This window comes from Lepisma saccharinum, chromosome 30 (assembly GCF_977018435.1).
Source record: "Lepisma saccharinum chromosome 30, izLepSacc3.1, whole genome shotgun sequence".
Lineage (NCBI taxonomy): Eukaryota > Metazoa > Arthropoda > Insecta > Zygentoma > Lepismatidae > Lepisma > Lepisma saccharinum.
Genome location: NC_139258.1, coordinates 28,494,125 through 28,521,962, shown reverse-complemented (window position 1 = coordinate 28,521,962; position 27,838 = coordinate 28,494,125). Strand labels below are relative to the sequence as shown.

The following is a 27,838-nucleotide window of genomic DNA, read 5'->3' as shown; positions in this document are numbered from 1 at the left end:
GAGCACCTGTGGCCTGTGCATGTGTCAGTGTTACAAAAATATCCCATACATGAACAAAATATACAATCTGATGCTAATGGTTTGAAAAATATGAGGTAAACATTATGACTGTTTATTCAAAACCTCCATTTAGTATGCAGTAAATAATTAAAACAGTGCTGCTGAAAATTAATGAACTATTCACAAAAAAACATCAATGTTGCAACAATATCATCTAGTCCAAAATGCATCTGACCCTCTGCAGCATTTTGGAAAGCCTGCTTACTCGTAAAACTTCACATTCAGTTTGTAAGTTACAAGGGAGTGTCAGTGAGAGAGCATGTGTTTGTGTGTATATTCTATGGCTGAACCGTATCGGAAAGAATTGGTTGGAATTTAATCAAACTGGCCAGTACTTTTCCAGATTCCAAGTGCCTTGCTAGTCTGTAAAAATGAAACACAGCACTTTTATAGGTCTCAATATCCTAGAAATTATGCAAAATGCATAATTAGTGTTATTCTTACCCCAACACTGTGGGGAAAAATGGATTTTATGATTAAATTATTATCTCATGACCATTGTAAAGCAGAACTCTGGTAATTGTTATGATGTAGTTGCAATGGAAAGTTCATAAATATTTTGAATTGTTAATAATCAATCAGTAAGCGTATTTGCATCAGTTCAGCTCTAATATTATCTTTATTACACAAGAAAAAATTTGCACTATTCATTAAAAAAGAGTAAAGGAACCATTAGCCAAGATTCACAAGACAATCAACATTTTCTTTTGTTTTAACATATGTTGATGAAAACAGTGACGCAAACACAATTCTCATAAAGCCCCTTCCCCACCCAAAAGGAACACACTTTCAACACAGCCAATGATCACATAACAACATAGACATAGTAAAGTTTACATTCTACAAAAGAGTGGGGAGAAAATTAAGCCTTCACATGCTATATTTTATTGCAGACCAATGTTAGAAATGTTAATTTGGTGTTCAAACAAATCCATTTTAAATTTATTTTTAAATGTAACTAATTAATTAAAAACGAAAGCATACTGTTAGGTATATCTGGATTTGTACGGCAAATCAATGATTTAAATGCACAGAAAACAAAATTACACTAAAGAATAAAGAAGATAAGGAAAAATAAAAGCAGATAAAATGGAAATAATAGTTGGTGTCTGAAAAAAAATATTGTCATAGATGCAAGGTAAAACCTTATACACAAGAACTTACCTGAAATTACCTGCTTGTCAGCTGTAACTCATGATTGACTTTTCTGTTCTCTATATTACATTTGGTTTATATGCTTAATGTTTCAGCCCTAGTATTCTAACACACATGCTCTTATACATGCATTCAAACCATGCATGATATATGGAGTGCTTTCTTTTCAAAGTAAATTATGTTCCTAAATTAGGAATGCTGGATATATTGTATCATTAACAAATAATTACACACACACAAACTTCTAATTTAAGTAACTTTTAGAATTCACGATTGCAAAATTCTATTTAATGTGTCAACTTATGGGAGTGAACTCACTCTGCATCACTTACCTTAATTTCTCACATTAAATAGTGAATCAACTACAATTAAAACTCTTAAAAGATATACAATTAATATGCAAACATGGCCTTAAACACATTCCAATGCATACACTGTTTTTTTATGAGGAGAATGCCAAAGATATCTAATAGGAATCTAAGTTTGTTGTCAATGGTAGCTTCGACATATAGCAGGAAGATATCTACATTACAGAAAACCTCAAACCTTCAGTAATATTGCAAAGTATGATAGCTGGTTCCATACACCATCATTGTGTTTGGTTGTGTGATCAATATGAATTAACACACTCCCTGTCCAAGAAAGTCTCTTTAAACAATGAAATAGATTATATCACCTTTCCTGGAGCTTGAGAAATGAACATGAAATGTGGTGAAATTAATTGTGGTATTTTAAAAAATTGTGGAACTGTAAGAATTAACTTTTGAGTATCTTTTTCTATGAACCTATGACAAGCCAATTTCTTTACAGACGTGGCGGAGAGGGAGGGAGAGAGACAGTTTGCGCATGTGATGTTCTTCCTTGACAAAAAATACAGGATTGGCAGCAAATTGCATTAGGGTGTCAGTTTAGGTTTGCATATAATTTCATAGCACATTTGCTGAAACTCCTTTTTTTTCTTTCTTTAATGTTTAAAATACCTTAATACATTTTCAACCTCTTCAGATCCACTAGTACAATTTTATTTCACATACATTATATTTCAAATACCTACATTAATATTCACAACAGATTTTTTTCCAGTTAAGAGTATCATAATAAGTGCTTGCTTGAATTGGGACACATTGGTTTATTTTCCATTGCTTTTCTGACACTTGTGGCTAACTAGATAAATGGATACACACACAATCACTAAAACACACTGACAGAGAAGATAAACCCCACAGATGAAGATTATACTGACTGTGGGTCTACAGAGCTTCACTTGGCTGCAGGGGTGCCCATCCTCCCCCCCCAAGACCTATGATGCACTCCCCGCACTATGCTTTATGCCAAATTATTTTGGTCGGACAAAATTTGTGGAACAATATAATACAGACATGTTAACTTTAAGTATTTTTCACAATATAAATATTTCAAACACAAATCGTGCCTGAAATCATCCGGCACTAAAACTGAAGTCCTTCCGAGCCGACTCGGAACTACCACAAAGAAAATACAACATTGTTTATCAAAGGCCGAGATGCCAACAATCGAAAGGCATGAAATGTCATGCACATTCAAAACCTTTCATTGCAGTTGAAATTAAAAGACTAAAGAAAGAAAAAGTACGGCTCATTTCCATGTTTCTAACATAAAACGTACAAAACTGCTCAGATGCACTGCCATTGTTGGTGTACTGAATCCTATTCTTAAGAGTTTGTCTGCTTGACTAACCTTGTATTACTGTGAACAGAACGTCCCCAACTTCTTTTCTAAACCAATTCTAAGGGCATAAGAGGTAGTGTTTCATTTCAACCCCATTGCCGCAATCACCCACAGGCAGGTATAAAAACTGTACAAAATAACCATAACTAAAAATCAATAACAAGTCAATCAAACGAAACAATCTCCCCCATTTTTGTGTGAAGATATATAGAATTTTTAGCTAAACTATAAAATTTTGTCCCCCCCAAAAAATTCTCATGACGCAGGTGCATCACGAATCCCCCCTGTGGGGTGGGCAGGGAGTTTGGCTCTAAGAATGCTGTTCCCATTGTCTACATGGAAGAGAGGTTGACATTTGCATGTTTTCTGAAAGGTCACCCCTTTTAACAACCAATATGAATATTGAATGTTTGTCTTTGACCAACAACAAGGAATTTCAATTTCTGCCACCGCTTTGCAGGATGCAGAATAAAGTTTTCTGAAATTGCGTTCATGTAACAGAATACTTTGAAACCTCACATTCATTAGGCACTTCCTATGGTACTCAATGTGACACTTGGTTGAATTTCTTAATCTTAGCCCAAAAGGATAATTTATGAAGACGCACATATGGGCAATGATGTTCAACGATTTTGAAACTAAACCAAGTAATCGCAAATTTCTATCAAGATGTGGGTTTGAAATGATGGCAGAACAAACAGGCATTCAGAGTTCAACCATACATCTTGCTGCACTCATATTAACATCATACACCCAGTATTTTAGGAAACATTTCCTTAGAATCATGGATATTCAAGATTCATACATTTTAATAATCTTCCCCTACTCAGTCTTCCATATTCTATGAATTTGGCACATACCAATAAAGTAGCCACATAAAATTGACTGATAACGGATATTCTACTGATCTGATATAAAATTGAATGTTCCTTGAATGGTTCATATACCTCTTTATAATTAATGTTTGTAAACAGGAGACTGCTGTAGGTTTTGCATTACTAACTAACTAACACACTAGCATTCTTAAACCTGAATGTTCATGGCTGTAGCAACACAGGCCTTCCATCTGTCCCTATCCTGAGCAAGATCTATAAACTCTTTTCCATCCCTACCGATTTCCTTTAGGTCCATCTTCGTCTTGGCCTTCCTACAGGAAGGTTTTGCATTACAAATGGAAACTTCGCTTAACAATTTTAAGACAAGGTACACGATTTACAATTATAGTCATGAAAATAATAGCAAAATGACACACTTATATTGGCTGATAAGAGAAATTCTTGATTTCAATAAATTTAACTCTAGCCTTCTTACACTTTCTGGAGCTACCATGTTCAAATCAAAACCTTTGTCAATACATTTGTCATAAGAGTCCACATGAAATTTCTTTACTCTGAAGTAAATTACAATTTTTATTTTTCACATCTCTTCAAAAAAAAAAAAAATGTTATTTTTATTTTGGAACATTAAGAAACCTAAGGAGTACAGTTTAGGAACCACTTAGCTACGGTAGCATAGCATAGAGTTTAAACATATTTCCTGCTTTAAGGAAGCAAAGTGACAAGTAACATATGGAAACTAACATTCAGAAATAAATACATTTCATACTGAACTGATATAGAAAGCCACTTGTCCCCTTGGTCTGCTCGTCATGCATACACAGTAAATAGTTTTTTATAGACTGGATGTATCCATATTGCTTGGTTTTTCGGTGTGATAGCCTCCTTATATCTTACACAAGAAGAAGAAATTCATGTAAAATTAATAACTAGAAAACACAAAAAAGGAAATTTTTATGTAGCAATTCCTTACCTGCATGTACAAAACTTCAGTTTGCAAGGTTTTGCACATCAATAACGTTTTGACAATTTGAAACACTTTACTTGGAGCCAAGGTTTGAAATCACAGGTACATGCTGATATAATCCCAGGAGAGCATTAGCAACATTCATGCACAAGCACTTCTCGCATCACTTGATCAAATTCACTTAATAATTTTAAACAATCTGAAGAAATTACTTACCTGCCGACTACTTCTTGCATTAAAATATTTCCAGTCTTATCTTTCAGCACAGGAATTAAATACTTAGTGGTCCACTTTCATGTTAAGAGCACTGCTACAATAATTCTCATGCAACCAGTACATGCAACTTTAATCTCCAAATGTGTACCGCGTGGCAAAAATTTACCTCTGCACTTTTAATGCTCAAATTTCCTGTTAAAATTTCTAAACTGGACACATTTATTATTTTGGAAACAAGACATCAGAATATATAATACAGTGCGATCAACAATTTCTCCTTCCATCAAATTGTCCCCCTCCCCCCCTCAGTGTTCATTTTAATTCATAGTAATTCCTGAAAGGATGTACAGTCACGTACACTTCTGGGTTGTAACAATTCTATTAAGTTAATTGTATCTTTAAAATCCAGAAGTGTCCATGACTATTCAGCTCTAATGAAATCCCCTTCACTGGACACAAATCACATACTGTCTAGCAGAAGATACAAAGACTGTACTGTAGGGTGGATGAAAAAGAAATTCAGGTTTCCTTAAAGCCCATTTTGAGCATTAACGTTGTCCAGAATTTGGTTTTGTCATTGAAGATCAACCCCAGACTCAATGACTCTTCTCATAACTACCTTGATAACCATGATGATTTATTTCATCGCCACTCTTAAAAAATTAATTGTTTTTTCCTCTCCCCTTCTCATACCTCAAATCCACTTCACTTAGCTTGAATTCCCAATAAAATATTCATACGATTTTGGCTACTCTTCCACTCAAGACTGACACTCCTCACAGACTAACTTGTTCATCTAGTTTTCATTTATAGGTTTCAACAATAGGAAGAAAATGTTAATGAAACATTATCGTTTTTTTAGTGTACTTTCAAGTACAGTAAAAGATGTGTTAAAAAATGTTCCCAGGTTTTACATTTTCTCATATTTTAAGTTTATCCATCATTGTTTATGAACAACTGGGAACTAATGCAACACAATGATGCAACAGTTATGATTTTGAAGATGAAATACGTACATATTGTTGGCTCAAAACTATATTCCATAAATTTTTTTACCATGTCTTCGAATGTTCAAAATTCAATACCAGAAAACAACTGGCCGGCTCAGTAGTTGACTTTCAATCTCACCAGCAAAGTTCCCGCATTCAAGCCCTGTCCTCGACATGACGTGAGTGTTCTTCGTAAGCATCCTTTCAAAAATTTCATCTAATCATCATCATTACTATCATTAGACAAAAGTTACACAAAACTGTATGTAGTGTGCCAGATGGATTTCACATTAACTACACATCATGCTCCATGCACCCATTCATTCTGGAATGTAGATTGTGTACACCAATGCAGAAATAATTTGCAAGTAAATACTGCTTCCCATCACTTCACCTGTTGGCATCCCCGATGGTGTAGCAGTAACGTCATCCCCTTGTAATCAAGGGCTCCAGGGTTGGATACTTAGTGGGAGCCCAAGGGGTCCAGATCCCACTTTAGACTGTTGGCCCAGTCCCAATTGGCCTTCCTGTGCATAAAGTGGACTTAAAACTAAAACTCACTTCACCTGTCTTTTCTGATTGTAAGTCAGAAAAAGGAAACTTCCTAATGCAAGTACAACACACATACTTCCATTTTTTTTAAATTACACTGGGAATAATGTATATATATTTCCATCCACACAGCACCAGAAAAGTAGAGTGCATAGATCCACCATATCTAATTACAAAGTCCAAAGAAACAACTTATACATAAACAATAATTGTAATAAACAAAAATATAACAAAGTAAGTTAATACACAAAGGGTGAATAATAACAATTAGGAATGGTCAACTTTGAAAGCAACAGATAATCAAGGCTGTACCAGGATAATGCAGATGATGAATACATAAATATTAGTTTTTCTTGTATGTACGCATGCTTGCATTGTGGAATTATTTTGCTGTAGTTTACGGTTATTACAAGCATAAGAAAACAGTTTTTCGTTGTTACGTTTCAGGAGAACACATGCTCCCTCCATCAGACATTTATTTTCATTTTGACTAAAGATACAGTTATAACAATGGTTAGCATTTTTTAAAACAAATAGAATCCGTTATATAATGGATGTTGTCAATGTTACATTTTTGTAATATAGCAACCTAACTGTGAAAAAAGCAGTCTGTTTTATTTTTATTTATTATTATTTTTGTTAAAAAAATAAATGTCTGATGAAGGGAGCGTGTGTTCTCCTGAAACGTCACAATGAAAAACTGTTTTCTTATGCTTGTAATAACCGTAAACTACAGGAAAATAATACATAAATATTGACAAACATAGTCATACATGATACATAATTTTAATTTAAAGTGAAAATGTAATTATGTTTTGCATGCTAATTTTATTCTAGCACACAAAAATATCATCAGTGAACCATAAAGCGAAAGCATATTCACCTTTTATAATAAACAAAGCAAATTTCCCTAAAGAAGTGGCGGTTTTTAACATTTAAGGTACATATCATCCTCTGTAAGCAAGCCATAATCTACAGGCACGTTACAAAAACAACTTAAAAGCTACACTGTAGATATTCTGTACTAGTATGCAAGCACCATCGGTCTCTTCAAAGAACTTTAATGTAAATTACTGAACCTTCCAATTATTACTCATGCATTCCAAGAGGATGATCCACATGCCACTACAATTTACACACAGTGTGTAGTTGTTTACAGAAGTGGTGTTCTACTCAAGCATAGTGTTTGAATAAGTAATGGTAAAAACTAGGCAATGGATAATATTCAATTAACACTGCATTCATAATTGGGAAAAGACACACGTGATAGTATATAAATATGGAGAAACTAGTACTCACTTTTATCCGCGAAGCTGTTTTTTCTTCATTCTATCAATTTCAGTGGCCACTGCCACCATCCTCGTTGGAACTTGCTGTAGTATTGTTTGGCGTGCGTCTTTTGTTTGTAGTTCTCTGGCTGCCACTAGGTGTGCTGTTGTTAACTTTGCTTCTGGGTCTGTGGGGTCTGCTATTTCCGGGCGATAGCGGGCAAGCATGTCACACTTGGATTCCCCTACTACAACAGTTATCGCCCGGAAATAGCTGACGACACAGACCCAGATGCACAGTTAACAACAGCGCACCTAGCGGCAGCCAGAGAACTACAAACAAAAGATGCACGCCAAACAACAGTACAGCAAGTTCCAACGAGGATGGTGGCAGTGGCCACTGAAATCAATTGAAAAAGAAAAAACAGCTTTGCGGATAAAAGTGAGTACTAGTTTCTCTGTATTTAACATTGCATTTTAATAAAGAACCATTGTCGATATTCAGAGAAAACAAGATTTAGGACGTACAGGGTGAGCAATATTGATGGGATACATTTCATTTTTTAATTTCAGCATGTAGGAATATTCTCATATTTTTCAAATACAGTGCATTTGGAAGTCTGAGCTTGGAGTTAAAATTAATTAATTTTTCATTTAATTGCTCCAATGAATTGTGTTGAAATTGCTTATGTTGTGGAAGTGTTCTTCAATAGTGCAAGCTCCGTCATTCCAGCAGAAAGGCTGAGTGCTGCAATGACATGTTAATCACCTTCATTCCAGAAATGAGGCAGCTCAGTCTGACACAAATGTGGATGCAACAATATGGTGCCACTATCCATACAGGATTAGTGCCGAGAATGTTTTTACAACATATCCCTGGGTGCCTCATTTCCAGATTTGGTGATATCAATTGGCCATCCACATCACCGGACCACTTCCTGTGGGGTTAGCTAAATGAAATGGCGTAAAGCACGAGAGTTCCATCATGAGTTGAACTCAAGGGAAATATCAGAAGAGAGATAGAGGTTCCAGCCAATTTGCTGCACTGCAGTGTAGAGAGTGTGGTTGCATAGCTCGAGAATATTCTCTTTGAGGTTGTGTCTACCTCAAAGCAAGTCTTTTCATCAACCAATGATTGTTCTGTGTCTTTACTTAACACACCCACTTTTCACTCATAAGGATCTCCTCACACTCATGCCAGGCTTCACATTGTTATTTTAGTTACCAAGTGAAGTAAAGCATTTTAGCCACATAGTGACCGAGTGTGAAAATTTTCCTTGGAGTTTAGATTATATAAAGGATGATCCAGTCAGAAATCCACATGTATTGAATCTGAGGGACTTTCACAGTGAACTGAAACATGACACTTGAGAATGTACCAATCCAAACCAATTTTGTGCCTGACCAAACACATTAGTTGACACAGAAATGCAGTTAAAACTGACTACATGCAACTATCAGCCTAAGTGGATTGTATAATAGGTATCATTTTGTTTATATGTATTCTGTGATTCCAAGTTCAAAACAGGTGAAAACTTCTCTACTGTACATGCAATGTATGACGAGAAAACATGGAAAAATACCAAAATCTCAGTTTTATGTTTTTCAGGGACCAAGCTGAAAAACTTAAATGTAAACCAACGAAAATTTTAAAACATTTTGTTCTATTGGGACCATGTTGATTGAATGTATAATGCAGGAACACAAAATCAGGGTTCCAGAGTATAAATTTCTCATATTAATGAATATGTTTAAAGGTATAGTTTTTGTTATCCTAGATTTATTTCACATCACCTTCCCAAAGTAAACCATTTGCTTTAGGTGCACTTTAAGGGCAAAGAGAGGTTTCTTGGATTAAAATAAAAAATCAAACCAAGGACTAGAGATGGACTAATATGAAATTCTTACTGATATTGATAAAGTACTGATAGAAAGTTGCAAATGTTTCTTGAAAAACATTCAGTATTTATTTTACCTCTGTAAATAATGCATCAAACATGGTGACTGCTATGGTTGATTGATTGATTTGTTGTTTTAAGTCCACTTTATACACAGATAGGCTAATCGGGACTGGACCTACAGTTTAATGTGTGATCCAAATCACTAAGTGCCTCCACCGGGTATCAAACCCAAGACCCCTTGATTACAAGACGATGACGTAACTACTACACCACTGGAGAGGCCCTGGTGATTGCTATGGGTTTAGCTATGAATAAACAAACTACATACTTATACAAAGTGAGCATAGAGCATATGAATTTACAAACAGAAATACATAATATTACGCTAAATTACATGCTACTAATTAGGGGAAGGGGCAAGGCACTTTCTGTGCCCTCAAATTTCACGCAGAGGAAAAGATAAAATATTGTTTATGCCAACGTTGCTCCCCCCCAAAATTTATTTTAAGTTGGTGCCTCTGATCCCAACTGTAATAAATCTAAGGTACTGAATTCTGCTTATATTTGTATCTGATTAAATAACTAGAAATCCTGTATTTTTACAAGCGCAGATATCTTGGCTCTACATGCAGCTAAAAGAAATGGCTGGTTGCTTCAGTGACATGATCATTACATCAAATTCTCCTACATTTTAAACTATTTTAACCTTTCCGTGACTCATTCTTTTTGTCCATACCTTAAGAAGTATTCAGGTCAATCTGAAAATTTGGAGGACAAAATAAGGTACATGTTGTGATTTTATCTTAATTTCTTAACCTAGAGATAATATTAACATAACCACCATGCTATGAGAGGAGTCTAAAATTCTTTGCTTGTTTGTATGTAGTTATTTAATGTCTTTGGTAAATCACAGCAAAGACAAAAGGGTTAAGTCGCTGAAAGAACAAACACAACTAAACACTTATGTTCTGGCCAGGACTTCAACTCGAAACCTTCAGCATTGGGGTCATGACTTGACTATACAATATTTCAGGCCATAGACATGTCTTTCATTCAATTCAATGACTAGTTTTCTTCTTAATAATTCTGATGTTTACATCATTCTTGCCGGCTTCGTGGTTAGCACAGTCCATTATGATGCCAGGGGTCCTGGGTTCAAGTCCCAGTCTAAGCATGGGTGTTCTTTGTGAGTGTCCCTTCATCAATTTCACATCATCGCTCACTCTCATCATCGCGATTAGCCAAAGGTGGCAGAAAAATGAAGTAAAATACATATATCAATCATAGATACTTTGGATTTAGATAAAAAAAATTTACAATAGCCAAAATTGGAAGATTTAATCCCCCATGATTTAAGAGACAATTAAGGAACAGGTACACATTATTCAAATTTTTGAGATCAACAAAACAGTTTATTCCCATGACTTAAAATTCATTACAAACAAGCTATAATACTGATATGTTAAGGAAAACTATGTACCAAACAATTTGGCACATTTCAAACACAACATGCTAACAACAACAAATAGTTAGTGTGAATCCATCACATTCAAATCATTGCAACATTTTAAGAACTCCGTCGAAGTGTAAGTTGACTCACCTCGAATCCATAAAAGGGACACAGAGCATACATTTTAAAAATATATGTATAAATACTATGTACGTTTTGTACAATAAACATGCATGCCTATTAGAATACAATAATTGTTTCGACAATGACTGTGAGTGACAAATTACAGTGCAAAAGTGCGTAAAAAATTTGCAATTATTTTTCACATACACATACTTATATAAACACAATTCAATATAATGATGCACGATTCAATATAACATTAAACAGACATACCCCACATACTATTAAATATCATATATATTTATGCACAAAAACGAAAGCTGACTGTGAAGCCCATACAAGCATTAATAGCAACACCGAAACAAATTCTGTAAATACACAAACCATTTAAAAATTGTTACACATATTTTCCTATGTGCTATCGAACATGTCTGAATGCCCAAATATTCCCATTATCATGCATTGTGCTATATAGCTCGTATGTCTAATATTTGCAACCTAGTTAGTTAAAAAAAAAAAAAAAACTCTTCAGACTAGACACATACTTTCAACATTAACATAGAAAAAATCCAACCATGCAATTTACTGCAATCTCAATGGGAAATGGTATGAAAAGTAATCTTACCTATGACAAAAAAAGGGAGGATAAAGCACAAAAATAATGCTAGCACATAATGAAAGTTGTAAAAGTGCAAAATGTTAACAGATTTGAGGTTAGATATGTACATGAGGACTTGATAAAACACACATGGACACTTCTGAAGATAAAATGAATTACAATCAGAACAAGATTTATTTGATAAAATCGAGGCATAATCACCTGAAATTAATAATGGAATTGGGAAAAAAGAACAATTCTCTGAAAAATAAAAGTTTCAATTTGATACTAAGACTGGACTTCTCGTGACACAAGGGCACTAAGATGGTAAAAGCTTTTTATTGGATGATGCTTTGTCAGTGCATCAAATCCCAGTGCTCTTGTTATCTGGCTGTCTGGATCAAAATCCACTACCATTTCTTTCAAGATATCTCTAACTGTACACATGATGCTGGACCAACATCAACATCTGGAAGTTTCCACGGGTGGTCAAATCTGAAGCTACTCGCAACAATGCTAACAGTTACACAGTTCGAAACACTTTAAGCAGGATCAGAAACACAAAAGTTTTGTGCCCCAACCAAGAAATTGTACTCTGAAGTTAAGAGTAATTCTCAGTTTTATGTGTTGTAATTGAAACTAGATGAGAACATGGAACTAAAGCGTGAAAGAAAAAAGTGTTGGTTGGTCAGAATGTTCTGAGAGCCAAATTATATTTATTTGCCAGACTTTCTACAAATTCGGCCAATTTCAATCATGAGGATGAAAGGTTAATTATAATTAGATGAAGAATATTCTCAGGTATGGTCATAGACTACGAGTCTATGGTGGCGAATTGTGAATCAACCAGTTAATGTGTAATAATAAGAACAGAAGTGGAAAAATAAATTAATTCACAATTTAATTCCATCAAAAGTAGGTAAAAAAAATGTATAGGTATGTAGTAGGGATGACCCAATATAAAATTTCTGTTGATATTCATAAAGCACAGCTATAAAAGTTCACAATATTCTATCAATGAAATATAAACAAAAGTTTCTTGAAATTCCTTGAAGAATATGAATGGTTCATTTCAGTCTCTAATCAAAGTTTATAACAAGATGATGGAAATGGGTTTTATTTTTAAAAAAGAACTGAATATTATGGTTCTATGCAGTGTAAGCAAGTTAAGAATCGTCTTTGGCATTATCTTAATTTTTAGTACAAAAAAATTAAAATTGACTTGAACCTTAATTTTACATTTTTCAGTAAACCAAGGTGAAAAAACTTAAAATGTGGGAAAACGTAAAATATGGGGAATTTTTTGTAAAAGTATGCTCTATTGGGACCAAGAAATAATAATGTAGAAATTGTAAAATCCAGGACCATAAAATCACAGTTGTAATGTAATAATTAGAGGCATGCATATTTAGTTTTTGACGAAAAAACGAAGTGTGAAATAACACATTGTAATGCTAATTTTTCATGTTTCTGAAAACTGTAAGGTGCATTTACCTACCCTGTTTGTCACGAAATCATGCGAAATGAACTGCAAAATGTGAAATAGACTATTAAACACAAAATTTTGAGTTTATTTGTTGACGTGATACTTTCTGATATCAGAATGATCCTGTAAGTTATGCAATTCATGGAAAAATGATTAATTCTGCTGTAAATATTTGAGAAGCAAGAATGGGCCCCTTTATACAGGAATAAACTTAATACTCTGGTAGTTACATAAATGTGCTATTGGAAGGGATATGCTTATTTTGTTTAGTAAGTGCAGTTTTTAAATCAAATTTTGGATTATATTCACATTTTTAAAACTAAAATGTCATTTTATATACAGCTTTTTCACCGCTGTAACATTTTGTTTCATTTACTGCTTTTGAACTCGAAATTGACTCAGGTTTTGTACCAAAATTTTACTTTGTCATTTACGAAAAATATATGCCTCTACTAATAAATAAATAATAACTCTAATAATCAAATTTACAAAATTATGAAGACATATTCTCGATAACGGAACTTTAGAAAGTATACAAATTGAATATCAGAATCAGTTTCAATATTGAATTTTTTATCAACCCAATATTGACCAATGTTTATACAGCAGAAATCAGTTTGATAACATCGCTACTCCAACGTTACTGTTCCCTTCCTGATGAAGTTAATGCAAGGCCACAAAAACACAAATTCTCCTTTTGCAGTATTCGTTATGTGCTGTAATTTCTTCTGTGCTTTATCCCCCACTTTCTCAGGAATGATATGTTCTTCAGAGTATCTAGCATAAACGAACACTTTATCGGAATGAAACGCCAACAAAATTTCAGATCTCTGTCATCATACTTAAAAAAAATAATAAAAAGGAGCTACGTGCAATTCATTCAACAAATGCAAGAAGAAAAAGCAAATGCAGCTTAAAAATAACAACAGCGCACCTGCTAAAAACACTAGCAAGCATAAGTAACTACAAAAGTTCAAATATCAGAGTTCAAGGCTGTTTTCACCGTAACTAACCTCTTGTAACAAATCCTGAGCTGCTATGGCTTTAAGGACGTTCTTTTTACTGGTCTCTTGAATCTCTCCACCCAGAAGAAGCTCATCGAGTATAAAGTATGCCTTTTCAAAGTTAAATATTATATCCAGTTCACAAACCTGAAATAGAAGTGTACATTACACATGCATGTCTATGAAAGTTTTTCTCTGCTGAATAAAAAACAAAATATGATGTGCATTTCAAAAGCAAGGGGCAATTGATAATAAACAATAACGAAATAAGTGTAACAATTATGTATTAATGGTGACAAAAACAAACCGGTACTTGGGATGGACGATATCAGACATTTGATATTGTGATATATTGTTATATTGGTGAGGTATTGTCTACACAATACATATCGCCAAATATTGTGATGCTATGTCGCTGACATAATATATATCACTAAAATATCATGATCACATATCTCACCAAATATCATGACTAGAGTTAGGATTTTTAGGTGCACACCTTTTTTTCGTAGTGAAAGTGAGACTTCTCTGGAAGGACTCAGTGTGTGAAATGTTGCCTGAATGTGAGAATGGAGCTAATTTTTCAGCACCTTTTTTCCCCCTTTTTTGATAACCTTTCCCCTTCCCTCCCTTTTCTGTGACATTTATCTATTTTCCCCCTTTTTCGTGTTCTTAATCGTTTTTCCTCTCCTTTTTGTGTCCTTTTACTAACTAACTAACTAACTCTCTAGCCTTCTTAAACCCGAAGGTTCATGGCTGCAGCAACACAGGCCTTCCATCTGTTCCTATCTTGAGCAAGTTCTATATACTCTTTTCCATCCCTACCGATTTCCTTTAGGTCCATCTCAACGTTGTCCCTCCATCTTCGTCTTGGCCTTCCTACAGGTCTCTTACCATCTGGTTTCCCAACAAGAATCCTGTAAACTCGTCTTTCCTCTCCCATTCGTGCCACATGTCCTGCCCACCTAAGTCTTCTTGATTTAATTATTCTAATAATATCTGGACATGAGTACAAATTATGTAGTTCTAAATTATGTAACCTTCTACACTCACCTGTCGCCTCATCCTTTTTGTGTCCTTTTACTGGTGTTGTTAAATATATTTCCTCGGCAAATCATTGAATTTTTGTTTTCTCTTTTTGCGACACTTTTCTCTTTAAGATGTTTTCACATTGTTCACTGAAATTGAATGTATTTAAACTGTGCTTGATTGTTGCCTATTTGAAATCGACAATGGAAAGACCGCTACTGATATGCACCAGATCGCCGTTATTTTTTTTTAAGATAGAAGGAAACGCAGTTTGGTCTTGGAAGCAATGAAGCAACAATGTGTTTCTGAAGTGGTGGGTTTCACGTTTCATGTGTGCGCAGTGGACAGATATTGTTTGTGGGTGTAAGTTCCTTACCTGCTTTTTCACTCTGTTAGATCCTGTTAGTACATGTACTTTAAAATGCTGAAAGTGCCCAGAACCCGATTTCTCAGTCTGGCTCAACAATTTAAGCATGAGTTCATAGAAAGTGATGGAACTGTTATTCGATGCACGGTTTGTGATATGGGAATCACATTAGATGAAAAACACCAGAGAGATAGCATCCAGCAACATATTTCCAGCTCTAAGCATCAAAAGAACAAGAATCTGCAAGGAAGTAAATCTCGGCAGCCTCTCTTACGCAATGCATTTGAGCAGTGTTCTTCCAAGAACCAAAATTTAAAGGAATTTAATGTTGACTTGTGTGCATCTTTTACACAGGCGGGGATTCCACTCAACAAGGTGAACCGTCCGGCCTTCAAGGGGTTCCTTGAAAAGTACACACGGTTGTCAGTGCCCGATGAGAGTTCATTAATAAAAACTATATTGAACCTGTGTATGAAGAAACAGTTCGTAAAATTAAGGTAAAAGTGTCAGATTGCAATATAGGTGTCATTCTGGATGAGATGACAGACTCAATGCAACGATATGTTTTGAACATTTTGGTTTTTCCTCTGACAGGTCAGGAAGTTAAGCCCATGTTACTAAACATGTATGAGTTGCAGAAAACCAAGGCCAGTACAGTATGGATTTCTGTCAAAAACTGTGGCCAGGTGGAATTCAGTTTGAAAAAGTTGTTGTTGTAGTTACTGACCAGGCTCCCTACATGCTTTCGGCATTTAACCAATTAAAGACGTTGTTCCCTAAGTTAGAGCATGTAACCTGTTTGGCTCATGCCCTTCATAGGGTTTCTGAATCTATTAGGAACGAATATAACATTGTAAATGAGTTCATATCTGATCTGAAGAAAATACTCCTTAAGGCCCCAAGTTACATTCTTGCCTACAGAGAAACTACCTGCCTGCTCCTGACACATTTCCCCATTATTACTCGCTGGGGATCATGGATTGAATGTGCTGCATTTCTGTGAAATTTTGAAAAAATTAAGGAGTTTGTGCTTTCCCTGGATTCAACCAACGCGGTGCAATTTCCAAAGCACAGCAACTTCTCCTCCCAGACGAGATAGATGATTTGCAGAAATAACTATTTTGTGTACATTCCTACAAGTACCTGTTTACAGCCATCAAAAGCTTAGAAGAACAAGGCATCGAAAAGGAAAAACAATGGGATATCTTTACTACGGTGAGGGGGCAGTTAGATGGTTTTGCCAGAGACAAACTTGAGGCTAGTCTTGACAAGAATCTGGATGTTGTGGAATTTGCCACTTCCACAGAGTTGCCATTCCAAGTGAATACTAAGTTTGCCCCACTTGTTACTGTGGGTGTAGAGAGAAGCTTCAGCTTATATAAAGATATTTTATCTCCGAAAAGAAACAAACTAACTTTTAAAAATTTAGAAATGCTTAATGTTGTAAGGTACAACAGCTTTGTGTTTTTCCCCGACTCTGGTGAATAACTGTAACACAACCTATGTCTGTGATGTGTACACAGCTTCGAGTGAATAGCTTAGACTAATAAAATAGGAGGGAAAGTTTTAATAAGTAGTATAATTATCAGCACCTTTTTTGCCCCTTTTTGGGTCTTATTTTAGCACCTTTTCCCTTCCTTTTTCCCAATGCAATTTTCCCCTAAAAATCCTAACTCTGATCATGACGATATATATTGCCAAAATATTGTGATGATATATCATCTAGTTGATATCGCATGGACCAGGGTGTAATTCCCGGTTTTCAAGGCGAACTTTCCAAAAATTCAAGCAGATGTTTTCTGTATTTCAACCTTACGTATTATCGCCTCTCAACATCCACACACAAATATCTTAATAATATATATGATTCGGACAACCAAAAATTCTGATTCAATTATACGGTATATCAAGAAATTTGCTAGAGAACGAAGTTGTATAGTTCAATTACATAAGAAATAGTGAATCTTATATAGTTGCTTGGTACTTTCGTCGGGCTGAAAATACTTAATTATGTAAAGAGCATAATATTGTTTAATAACGGTGACAAGATTCCTCTAGGAAGCAAGAGTATTAGAGGGAACTACTGCCCCTCTTGCCCACCCGTGTGCAAACCTATGGATTTCAGAAGATTTCACCCTCAGACCACAAAAAAGAATAACACTTCCTAGCTCTTCTACGGTGCAAGTCAACAGTGGAGCGGGCATGCTGTACGAGCTACTGTGCAGGTGCATACTGCTCAATTGTCACGACACCTTTAGAGCGTATTGCTAATAAACCTTTTTGAGTGCCGAAACTCAAATTTTCATTGTGCATAAATATAAATCTCCATGAAGTTTAGAATAATATTCCTGTTATTTAATGACTTCCCCTCATACATTTTTCAATTTGCTTACCATTAAAAGTGATAAATTTTAGGTATTTCCATGTTATTTGTAGTCCAAATATTATAAAATAAAATAATATGAAGACTTCAACATCAACAAGAATATTGACTGTTTACAGCAGATAAATCTATTGTATAAAAATGTGTACAAGTAGTTTATACACTGTGTTTAAAAATGATTTGAACGATTTCAACTTGTTACATTTGATTCATAAATGGTGAAAATAATATGCAATTTCACACACATGTAATGTAACCGTCCAAGTTTTAAGTGTCAATGGTTATCACGAAGTTAACTCTCAAATGCTCAATGTGAGCACTCTTCGTTGCACTGCACACGTCAATATGGTAATTGTTAGCTGCATGCCCAATCCATTGATGTGATGTGCCGGACCCTGTGGCTGAGTGGTTAGCACATCGCACTGCGATGCCAAGGGTCCCGGGTTCGAATCCCGCTCGGGCATGGTTGTTTGTGAATGTCCATTCATCAATTTCATTATTTCACCCCCATCTTCGCAAATTAGGTAAGAGGCACAAGACGCGAAGTAAAATAAAATAAATCAAATCAAAAATCAAACCATGGATTTGATGTGACAATCTCCTGTTAAGGAACCCCATACATTAGGGTGTAAGTGGTATTGGGCTCCAACGTGATGATAAATAATGTCTGCACTGCTGTGTCAGCTGTGGCATAAGCCACGTAATCAACATGTTCAAGAATGTTTTGCCAGTTACAGCAGCAATTTTATAACTGGTCAGCCTGACCATTCCACAAGAAAAATAAAACAACTTAAGAATATGTTCAAGTGTATTTCATGGCATGTTTGATCGGTGATTACGTTGTATTACTCATGGAACGTGTTTTTATCATTCAAATCATTCCATACATGCCTATATTAGATGTATGGCTTTCACACATGAAATGTAAGGTTCTATACAAGTGATTGGATTAAAATATTCATAATGAACTCATTTCATAGAATTATGAAGTACTTTGTGGTGTCTGCTAACAAAGAATTATGAAGTACTTTGTGGTGTCTGCTAACAAAGAATTATGAAGTACTTTGTGGTGTCTGCTAACAAATAAAGGAAGTTTCAGCATGATGACATACCCTGAATGCATGAAAAGCATTAGCAAAAAATGTTACATGTGTGAAGCATATAGGCTAGAAATGCTAATAATTTTTGTTGGTGAAATATACAAATAATATGTATTCACAAACTTTAATGCAATTTAAAACAATAATAATGTATGGGGGTTCCTTAAAAGCAGATTGTCACATCACATCAATGGATTGGGCATGCAGCTAACAATTACCATATTGACGTGTGCAGTGCAACGAAGGGTGCTTACATTGAGCATTTGAGAGTAAACTTCGTGATAACCATTGACACTTAAAACTTGGACGGCTACATTACATGTGTGTGAAATTGCATATTATTTTCACCATTTATGAATCAAATATAACAAGTTGAAATCGTTCAAATACTCCCTCTGTCCCATAATTATTGTCCGGTATGCCAAAATGGTAGTACAGGAATGACAGACGAAGAGGCAGATGGAAAGCACAATTTGTACTGATCCTTGAGTAGTAAAGTTGTACGACTCATTCCCTTGTTTCATGTTCTTCTTCTGTATACACCAATGTCAAAGTTTGAATATCGGGCAATTATTATTAGACAGCAAACAAAGATGTACCGGGCAATAATTATGGGACAGAGGGAGTAATTTTGAAACACAGCGTATAAACTACTTGTACACATTTTTAGACAACAGATTTATCTGCTGTAAATAGTCAATATTCTTGTTCTTTTTCAATGGAATTTTAATCTAGAGTTAATTCCATCACTGCTTGCTTTAGAGCCATTATAAATTTCCCCATCTTTGATTTGAACAGATTAAGTTTGTATTCGCTCTCTACATAAAAATATTTTTTTCTTGAAACTAACTAATCAAAGCATTTAAGATATTTGGCTCGTTAGCTTAAGTTTAATATAGTAATTACTTACACTTCCAAAGTATTTATCCAAAAGCTCTACATAGCGATGGATGATCTCCAATGTCAAAAGTTCATTATCATCTTGTTCAATTGCACAACAAAAATACAAACTGGCATATCTGAAATAAAATGCATAAAGACTCAGCAACTATTGAAGAATAAATTTAAATTATCTAAATTATTTAACGGTAATAAAATAATGTTCATAAAGTATCAAATACGTAAGAAACATTAATTTGACTTTTAATTCACAGCAGTTTTAATTCTTCTAATTGCAGTATTTCATGAGTTTTGATTTACAAACAAGCAAACTGCAGGAAAATATAAACTTGGATATGGAGGATTCTGATCCAAAAAATAAGGAGTTGGGTGTAATATAAGAAAGGATAAAAAAAATGTCTCCATGTTTACAAGTAGGTTTATTAACTAAATAATGAGCATATTATATCAACTGTAATGATAATTATCATTCCTACCAAACAATAGTGGAAATGAAAATAGTGAAAAATTGTGGTTATGGATATGGCAGATAGTGAAGCTTTTTATTCTAGGTGCTTTGTATGCTGGGCATAAACAGCCACCTGTAAAGCTGTAAGGCCAAAAAAAAATTGTTGAGTTCTAGGTGCTTCATATATTAATTTACTTGCAAACTAACAATTATAAAAAATATTATTCTGTCTGATTTTTACTGAAGGTGAAGAAGGTCAAAGCTTGGTAACGATAGTATAAGCCGGAGACGGATTTCTTAAAATTTACAGGAGAAAAGACGAGAAAGTACTTACGGAATTGCATTCTTGAGGACTTTCTGAAGCCGGGGAAATTGTTTTTTCGAATCGTGCAACTTATTTGGCCTGTAAGTAAGGTATTTTTCGTCATTCATGCATCTCCGTTGTACAATAGCTCGTGCCGCCATTACCGTCGACTACGTGAATCAAATGTACTGTGCGTTCGATCATGTAACCCCCCTGTCAGTGTAGCAACCACGCGGTAGTTTTACAAGATGACGTGTGAGCGTTTTTATTTTCCAATTTAAGTTAAGACTCTAGTTTACGTCCTTTTCCTAAGGAATACGTGTCATATATCGTTGGAAAGCTTATTTTATAAGGAATTCAACAACGTAAATCCCAAAGCGAGGAAAAATTTCCTGAAGGAGTGAATCGAGAAAAACCGATGTTGTCCGGATATGCGTAATTGAACGTACTGAGGAACTTTTTTAGATGATGAAGCACATATTTAGGGGTGAAATTAGTGCTAATGGAACCTAACCTCATAGGCATACCTCGACCCCGTGAATGGATAGTGGGGCTATCGTGAACAGAAAGTGTAAAAAGAAAAAGGTACTTACCCGAAGAGATGCCGGGTGCCGCACCACGATCGCGAACGTAAAGAAGCAATCACCATGCAGATAAGGACGTCAAGTAGAGTCTAGTCTCAATTTTCGCTTAAAAACCTTTTGTGAATAGTTAGTGCGGCATTTATCGGTTTATAAGTTTATAAGTTTGGAAACACTGCACATCAGCTGACGACAGACAACGTGAGTCAAGATTTGCCCGCCGAATTAGCAACGACCAATAAATGATTATAATGTTAAAAATAACGCTTTTTTCATGGAAAAGAAAGTGATCCCCAGCTTGAAAAATGTTCCGGTATGCATATGAGGTAAGTAGCAATGATTTTTATTTGAAAATAAACGAGTTTAATGTGTCTCCAGCTTATACTACTGTTACCCAAAGCTTTTTCCATTTCTTTAAAGGTTAAGCAGCATTCCTACTCATTCTATAAGCAACAATTGTTAATAACAAAAGCATGCACTTGTGAGCATGAGCATTTGAACACACATTAGATACTGCTGACTCAAGACTCTACACTGGCTATTTGACAATATACTAAAGGTAAAGGTAAAGTGTTCCCCTGTGCATAGCACCACGCCATGAAGGCGTATAGGGGGTGTGGGGGTAACGCCCCACACTTTCTTGATCCGGTCGTGAGTGGGGATGATGTGATCAGCATCACGCCCCTGACCGTCTTTACCCCCCAGGGTTTCCCCCAGGTACCCATGTTATTCGACGCTGGGTAGGCGCCGGGGCCGCTTCCACCGTTAGAAAAGTTCCCGGATTTGAACCGGCCGGGGATCGAACCCGGGACCTTGAGCATGGTAGTCAGACGCGTTACCGACTGAGCCACCGCGGCCACCTATTTGACAATATACTGAATTCAATAATGGCAAATCAACAATATATTTATACTAACCTCTTATAAACCACTTTAACATCTTTCCATTCCAGAAAACTAGACATTTTAGGTTTCCTTGCTAATATAGTTGTTATTAGCTCTCTTGTTATTTTCTTTTTCAGCTTGTCTGGGTGAGCAACATACCATTTCTGAAGGCGTAGTTTGCCTTGACGACTAAAAAGCAGCATAAACTGCATCTGAAAGAAAGCAATTACAAATAAATTACTCCCAATAATAAACATTCTCTAACATACAAAGATTACATCATAAACAGTCAGAAGAAGGATGATTATCTATAAACCCACACCAGTTACACATGGAAACAAGGTCCTTATAAAATGTAATGACCGCCATGTTAGCCGAATTGCTCTCGTATATTGGAATATATCTTATTCGTATACTTTCAAGGCAATAACTTGCATTAAATTATTTGTACTTGTTTGTTTTCATAATTCATGTACATAGTTGTGTTTTATATTATGTTGTTATATTATTCACGTATTTTTGCAACATACATTAGATTTTATAGGCTAATAATTATCCTATGCAACGTTTTCATTATTTGTCAAATCCAAGATGGCTAGGATTATATCTATCTTTCACGCAAATGTTGTTGTTTAAGCACATATTAAATACATTTCTTCCTAATACCGTTATTTCACAACCATAGACAAGATCAAAGTAATTTCGTCTTCGTTATAAATCTGTAAACTAAATCTTTATTTAATCATTTTATGTGCAAGGGCAAATGTGAATTACTTTATAAAATTGTTTCGTTATTTCTACAAAGTTTAATATTGTAACATGAAAGCATAACAATTCTGCTTTCAATAATATACCGCTCTTCTATTGGCAATTTATTTTAGGAGTGAAGAATGACGCTTCGTGTATATGGGGACGTCAAAAGTTCCACGTTGGCATTCTCAATTGTTGCCAACCACAACCTAAGCTTACTATCGCTAACTAGTCTTAATCTGATATATAAATTATTTGTTCTTCTGTGTAGTTTTTATATGATATGAATTGGTAGCATTGTAAGAAAGAACCTGTGCCACGTGCCAGAGGTTAAACAGTTGAGGTCTTGCTATTAACGGTGAAGGTGGTGCGCGAATTCTGTCGTGATAAATAAGTTGCTTATCACTGCCTACGAGTGAGCAGGATCCAACAAATTATACTTTTAACTTGTGCGAATCAGCATGTCCACGTGCGATTCGTGATTAAAGATTTTTGGACATTTTAATTATGAAGTACTTGAATTTTTATTTGCTGTCACATGTTGGAATTCGGTGATTACCTCCCTGGAAGTTTGAGGATCTTCCGAATCCCGATCCCTGGGTGAGAACTGATGCTTCCAACTGTCTAGCCGGACAAGAAGCAGTGTTTTGTCAAATTCGTGACTCCATATCCTGGAGTTACGAGTGGTGGCACGTTGCAAAAAACTGATTCTCGGTTCCTCTGTTCGTTACAGCTGTTGTATCATTTATTAAACATACATCCAGTAAATTGAGCAGGATTGATTTGGTTTACTATACTTCACTTTTCTGCCGCTTTTCGTTAATAATGAAGATAAAAATGAGTGACCAAATCGATGAAGTGACACTCACAATGAACACCCATGCCCAGGTTGGGATTCGAACCCAGGACCCCTAGCATCATTTCACTCTGCCACGGAGGTTGGCCAATTGAGCAGAATTCTCGCCAGGCATGGTGACAGACCCCCACTCAAGACCAAGGCTCTACTCTACTCCAGATATGATAATCCATGTAAACATGGGACGACTTATACTGGACAAACAGGACACACCATAGAAAAGTGATGAAATGGACACCAAAGCTACATCGGACTGTTCCAGCCAGAAAAGTCAACATTAGTAGAACACAGCATCAATGATGGTCATAACATTTCATGTGAAGACACCAAAATCATAGTCATATGTGCTGGATATTGGGACGGAAGATTAAAAGAACAGGAAAGTGGTACTCCAGCTCAATCGTACCCGGAATCCAGTTCATAAATGCACATCTGGTAATAAATGAATCAATAACAGGACACATCTATGCATATTGCATAGTAAGCATTCATGTTTCCCCGAATAAAACAAGAGGACCAAGACCATAACATGAAAAGCAGGACCACACCATGATGCCACCTACGCCGAATTTCACTGTGGGTACCATACAGTCCTGTAAACAGAGTACGCCACCCACACACGTCCATTGGACCGCCACATCTGGTAGCGCGATTCATCACTCCACAGGATGGATTTCCATTGTTCGAGAGTCCAATGGTGGCGTTCCTTGCACCACTGTAACCGACGGGTTGAATTGCAGGCTGTGATATGCAGCTTGTGAACTGCTGCACGACCAAGAAAACCAAGTGCGATGATCTCCCGGTGGACACTACGATCACTTGCAGCACTACTGGAAGCCGATCAAAACTCCTGTGCCACCATCTGTAACGACGCCTTCCGGTTTGACTTCACCACACGTTTCAAGCATCGACGGTCACGATCTGTTAATATTTTTCGGTTTACTGTGTGTGAGTCGGCATGTCATGACCCCCCCTCTCGCTTCCACTTCATGATAACATCACTCACTGTCGACTGGAGTATCTGAAATTTGTTGGAAATCTCACGGGTTGAATGCCCAAACCTGTGGGCTCCAATGATCATCCCTCTTTCTGCCTCACTCACTTCGAGTCCTCTGTCCATATTGACTGCTGTACCTGGTATGAGTGTATTCTCAACCGGCAACGCATTTTATAGGTTGTATGACATGAACAGACGATCTCGAGCACTTTTTGAGGGGTGTCCGGTGACGAATGGCAACATAGTGTAGTTGCTATTGTCGAATGTCGTTGTGGGTGCCAGATTAACTTGCACCGAGCCTTCGGGTTGTTCTTCTTCACGGTAAAATTACACGCTAAGGTAACAGACATACTAAACTTCACAATAACACATTTCCGTGAGCTAAAATCAACAGAAACATTCATAAACAACAAAATCTTCATATACCATGCAAAATATTTCACTTTCTCTAGGGGGGTACAGAAGGTTAATGGTACCAAAAACAGATCTGTTAAAAACATTCTCACACAATTTTGAAAACAATTCATTACTTAAAAGGGAAGGTACCAGTTCCATACAGGCACAACACGTCTCACTCATTTATTTCTAACATTCGTACTTACGTATTATGCATTGCGAAAGATTCTTCAAGGTGGAATTATGCTTTTTTCACAAAAATAATGGTAAAAATTTACTATCCTTCGGACACTTCTAATTTTTTCGTTTCGTCAATTTTTGACATTCGTACTTACGTATCTGCTTCGTGGAACATTCCTGAAGGTGTATCAACGTTGTTTTGATGAAAGTAAGAGCAATTTTTCACATTACCAGTACGTCTTTCTGGTAGGCCATTTCGCTTCCCTGAGACACAATATCGCGAGTACACCTTCCTACATAATCGCGCGTCGTGCTTGTCTTTTGTCAAATTTTTGACATTCGTACTTACGTATCTCCTTCGCGGAACATTCCTGAAGGTGTATTGACGTTGTTTTGATGAAAGTAAAAGCAATTTTTCACTTTACCAGTACTTCTTTCTCCTAGCCTCTCCGCTTGCCTCACACACAATATGGTGCGCACACCTTCCTACATAATAACCTGTCGGGCTTGTCTTTCCTCGATTTTCAATTGTTATGCAGTGTTTCAACCTTTCGAACCCAAGAAATGCCCGTGAACCAAGTTCATCACATCTATTTCTTTTTCATTTTTTTTTTCGCGTTCTTTGAATCGGTTTTGGGGCTATCCCTCCTGGAATAAGTGGGAAACATCTAGAAATTGCAAAATAAGCTAAAATAAGGCATTAGTTTTCGGAATGGAAACTGTCGATTTTCGCGAATTTTTTTGTTTCACAACCAAATATATATATATTCCTGATACTACCACAACACCAAATTTTAACTATGTTTCCTAACCTAACTGAACTAACCTAACCACGCGCCAATGGTTCGTGGGACTAGCGCCAATGGTTCGTGGAGCTAGCGTCAATGGTTCGTGGGGCTAGCATCAATGGTTCGTGGGGCTAGCGCCAATGGTTCGTGGTGCTAGCGCCAATGGTTCGTGGGGCTAGCGCCAATGGTTCGTGGGGCTAGCGTCAATGGTTCGTGGGGCTAGCGCCAATGGTTCGTGGGGCTAGCGCCAATGGTTCGTGGGGTTAGCGTCAATGGTTCGTGGGGCTATGTACGAAATCTGTCCGAAGGATAGTAATCGAAACCAATTTTCAACTATTGTAACCTATGCGTGGCCCTACCTAACCTAACCTTACCGGAAATGGTTCGTGGGGCTATGCACGAAATCTGTCCGAAGGATAGTAATCGAAACCAATTTTTAACTATTGTAACCTATGCGTGGCCCTACCTAACCTAACCTTACCGGAAATGGTTAATGGGGCTATGTACGAAACCCCGTGTTCAATCAGAAACTCCACGGGATCCTCCACACCCGGTACAAACTTTATCACGCATCCAGCACACGTCATTCTTCTAACTCTCGTTTCACCGTTCTAACTCTCGTCGCAAACGCAGACAGTTCAAAACACTACATACCAACAAAACACAATCACGACGCGTCATGATAGTCACGACGGTGTACGAAGGTGATGGTGTACGAAGGTGTACGAACGTGATGGTGTACGAAGATGTACGCGCCAAATGCTATCTCCTTCGAAGAATTAATTTTCAACGAACATCAATTTCAGCTCTGAAACATTCCCACATCACACAAAACACCTTCCCGATGTTTGACAATGCTACAGGAACTTATTACCGTAAGTAGTTTCTTCTGTAAAAATAAATGTGTGTCCGAAGGATAGTAAACTAGTACCAAAGAAAATACCTTCATGAACTTTGAAGATGCCACAGAAACTCATTTCCGTAAGTAGATTCTTCTGTAAAATTGAAGAAATGTGTTGTGCCCATATGAGACTGTTACCAAAAAGAACTAAAACTATAGTGTCACAGGACAAATATACCTTTATCTACTAAAAGCTGATGCTGTAAAGGGGCACTAAGCACCAAGGACACAAACACAGAACAAGACAACCCGACAATGGATTATCCAGGCACCAGAGCCTCGTCGATCTGCAAGAAGCAGTTCCTGGGATGTAGTACGAGGAAGTAATGTTTACTTTTGGCAACATAGTGTAGTTGCTATTGTCGAATGTCGTTGTGGGTGCCAGATTAACTTGCACCAAGCCTTCGGGTTGTTCTTCTTCACGGTAAAATTACACGCTAAGGTAACAGACATACTAAACTTCACAATAACACATTTCCGTGAGCTAAAATCAACAGAAACATTCATAAACAACAAAATCTTCATATACCATGCAAAATATTTCACTTTCTCTAGGGGGGTACAGAAGGTTAATGGTACCAAAAACAGATCTGTTAAAAACATTCTCACACAATTTTGAAAACAATTCATTACTTAAAAGGGAAGGTACCAGTTCCATACAG

At 36.3% G+C, this 27,838-nt stretch overlaps 1 protein-coding gene across 4 annotated transcripts in view; it reads right to left on the bottom strand.

Moving 5' to 3' along the window:
• The window catches only part of AP-1sigma (AP-1 complex subunit sigma-2), a 51,265-nt gene that overhangs the window by 19,652 nt on the left and 3,775 nt on the right, over positions 1-27,838 (bottom strand). For all 4 annotated transcript variants that reach the window (XM_083115296.1, XM_083115295.1, XM_083115297.1 and 1 more), the window contains exons 2-4: positions 22,342-22,520; positions 20,102-20,210; positions 14,322-14,459 (exon numbers count right to left, since the gene is read on the bottom strand). In XM_083115296.1, coding sequence (XP_082971422.1) covers positions 14,322-14,459; positions 20,102-20,210; positions 22,342-22,520 — 426 coding nt within the window. The remainder of the gene's footprint in view (positions 1-14,321; positions 14,460-20,101; positions 20,211-22,341; positions 22,521-27,838) is intronic.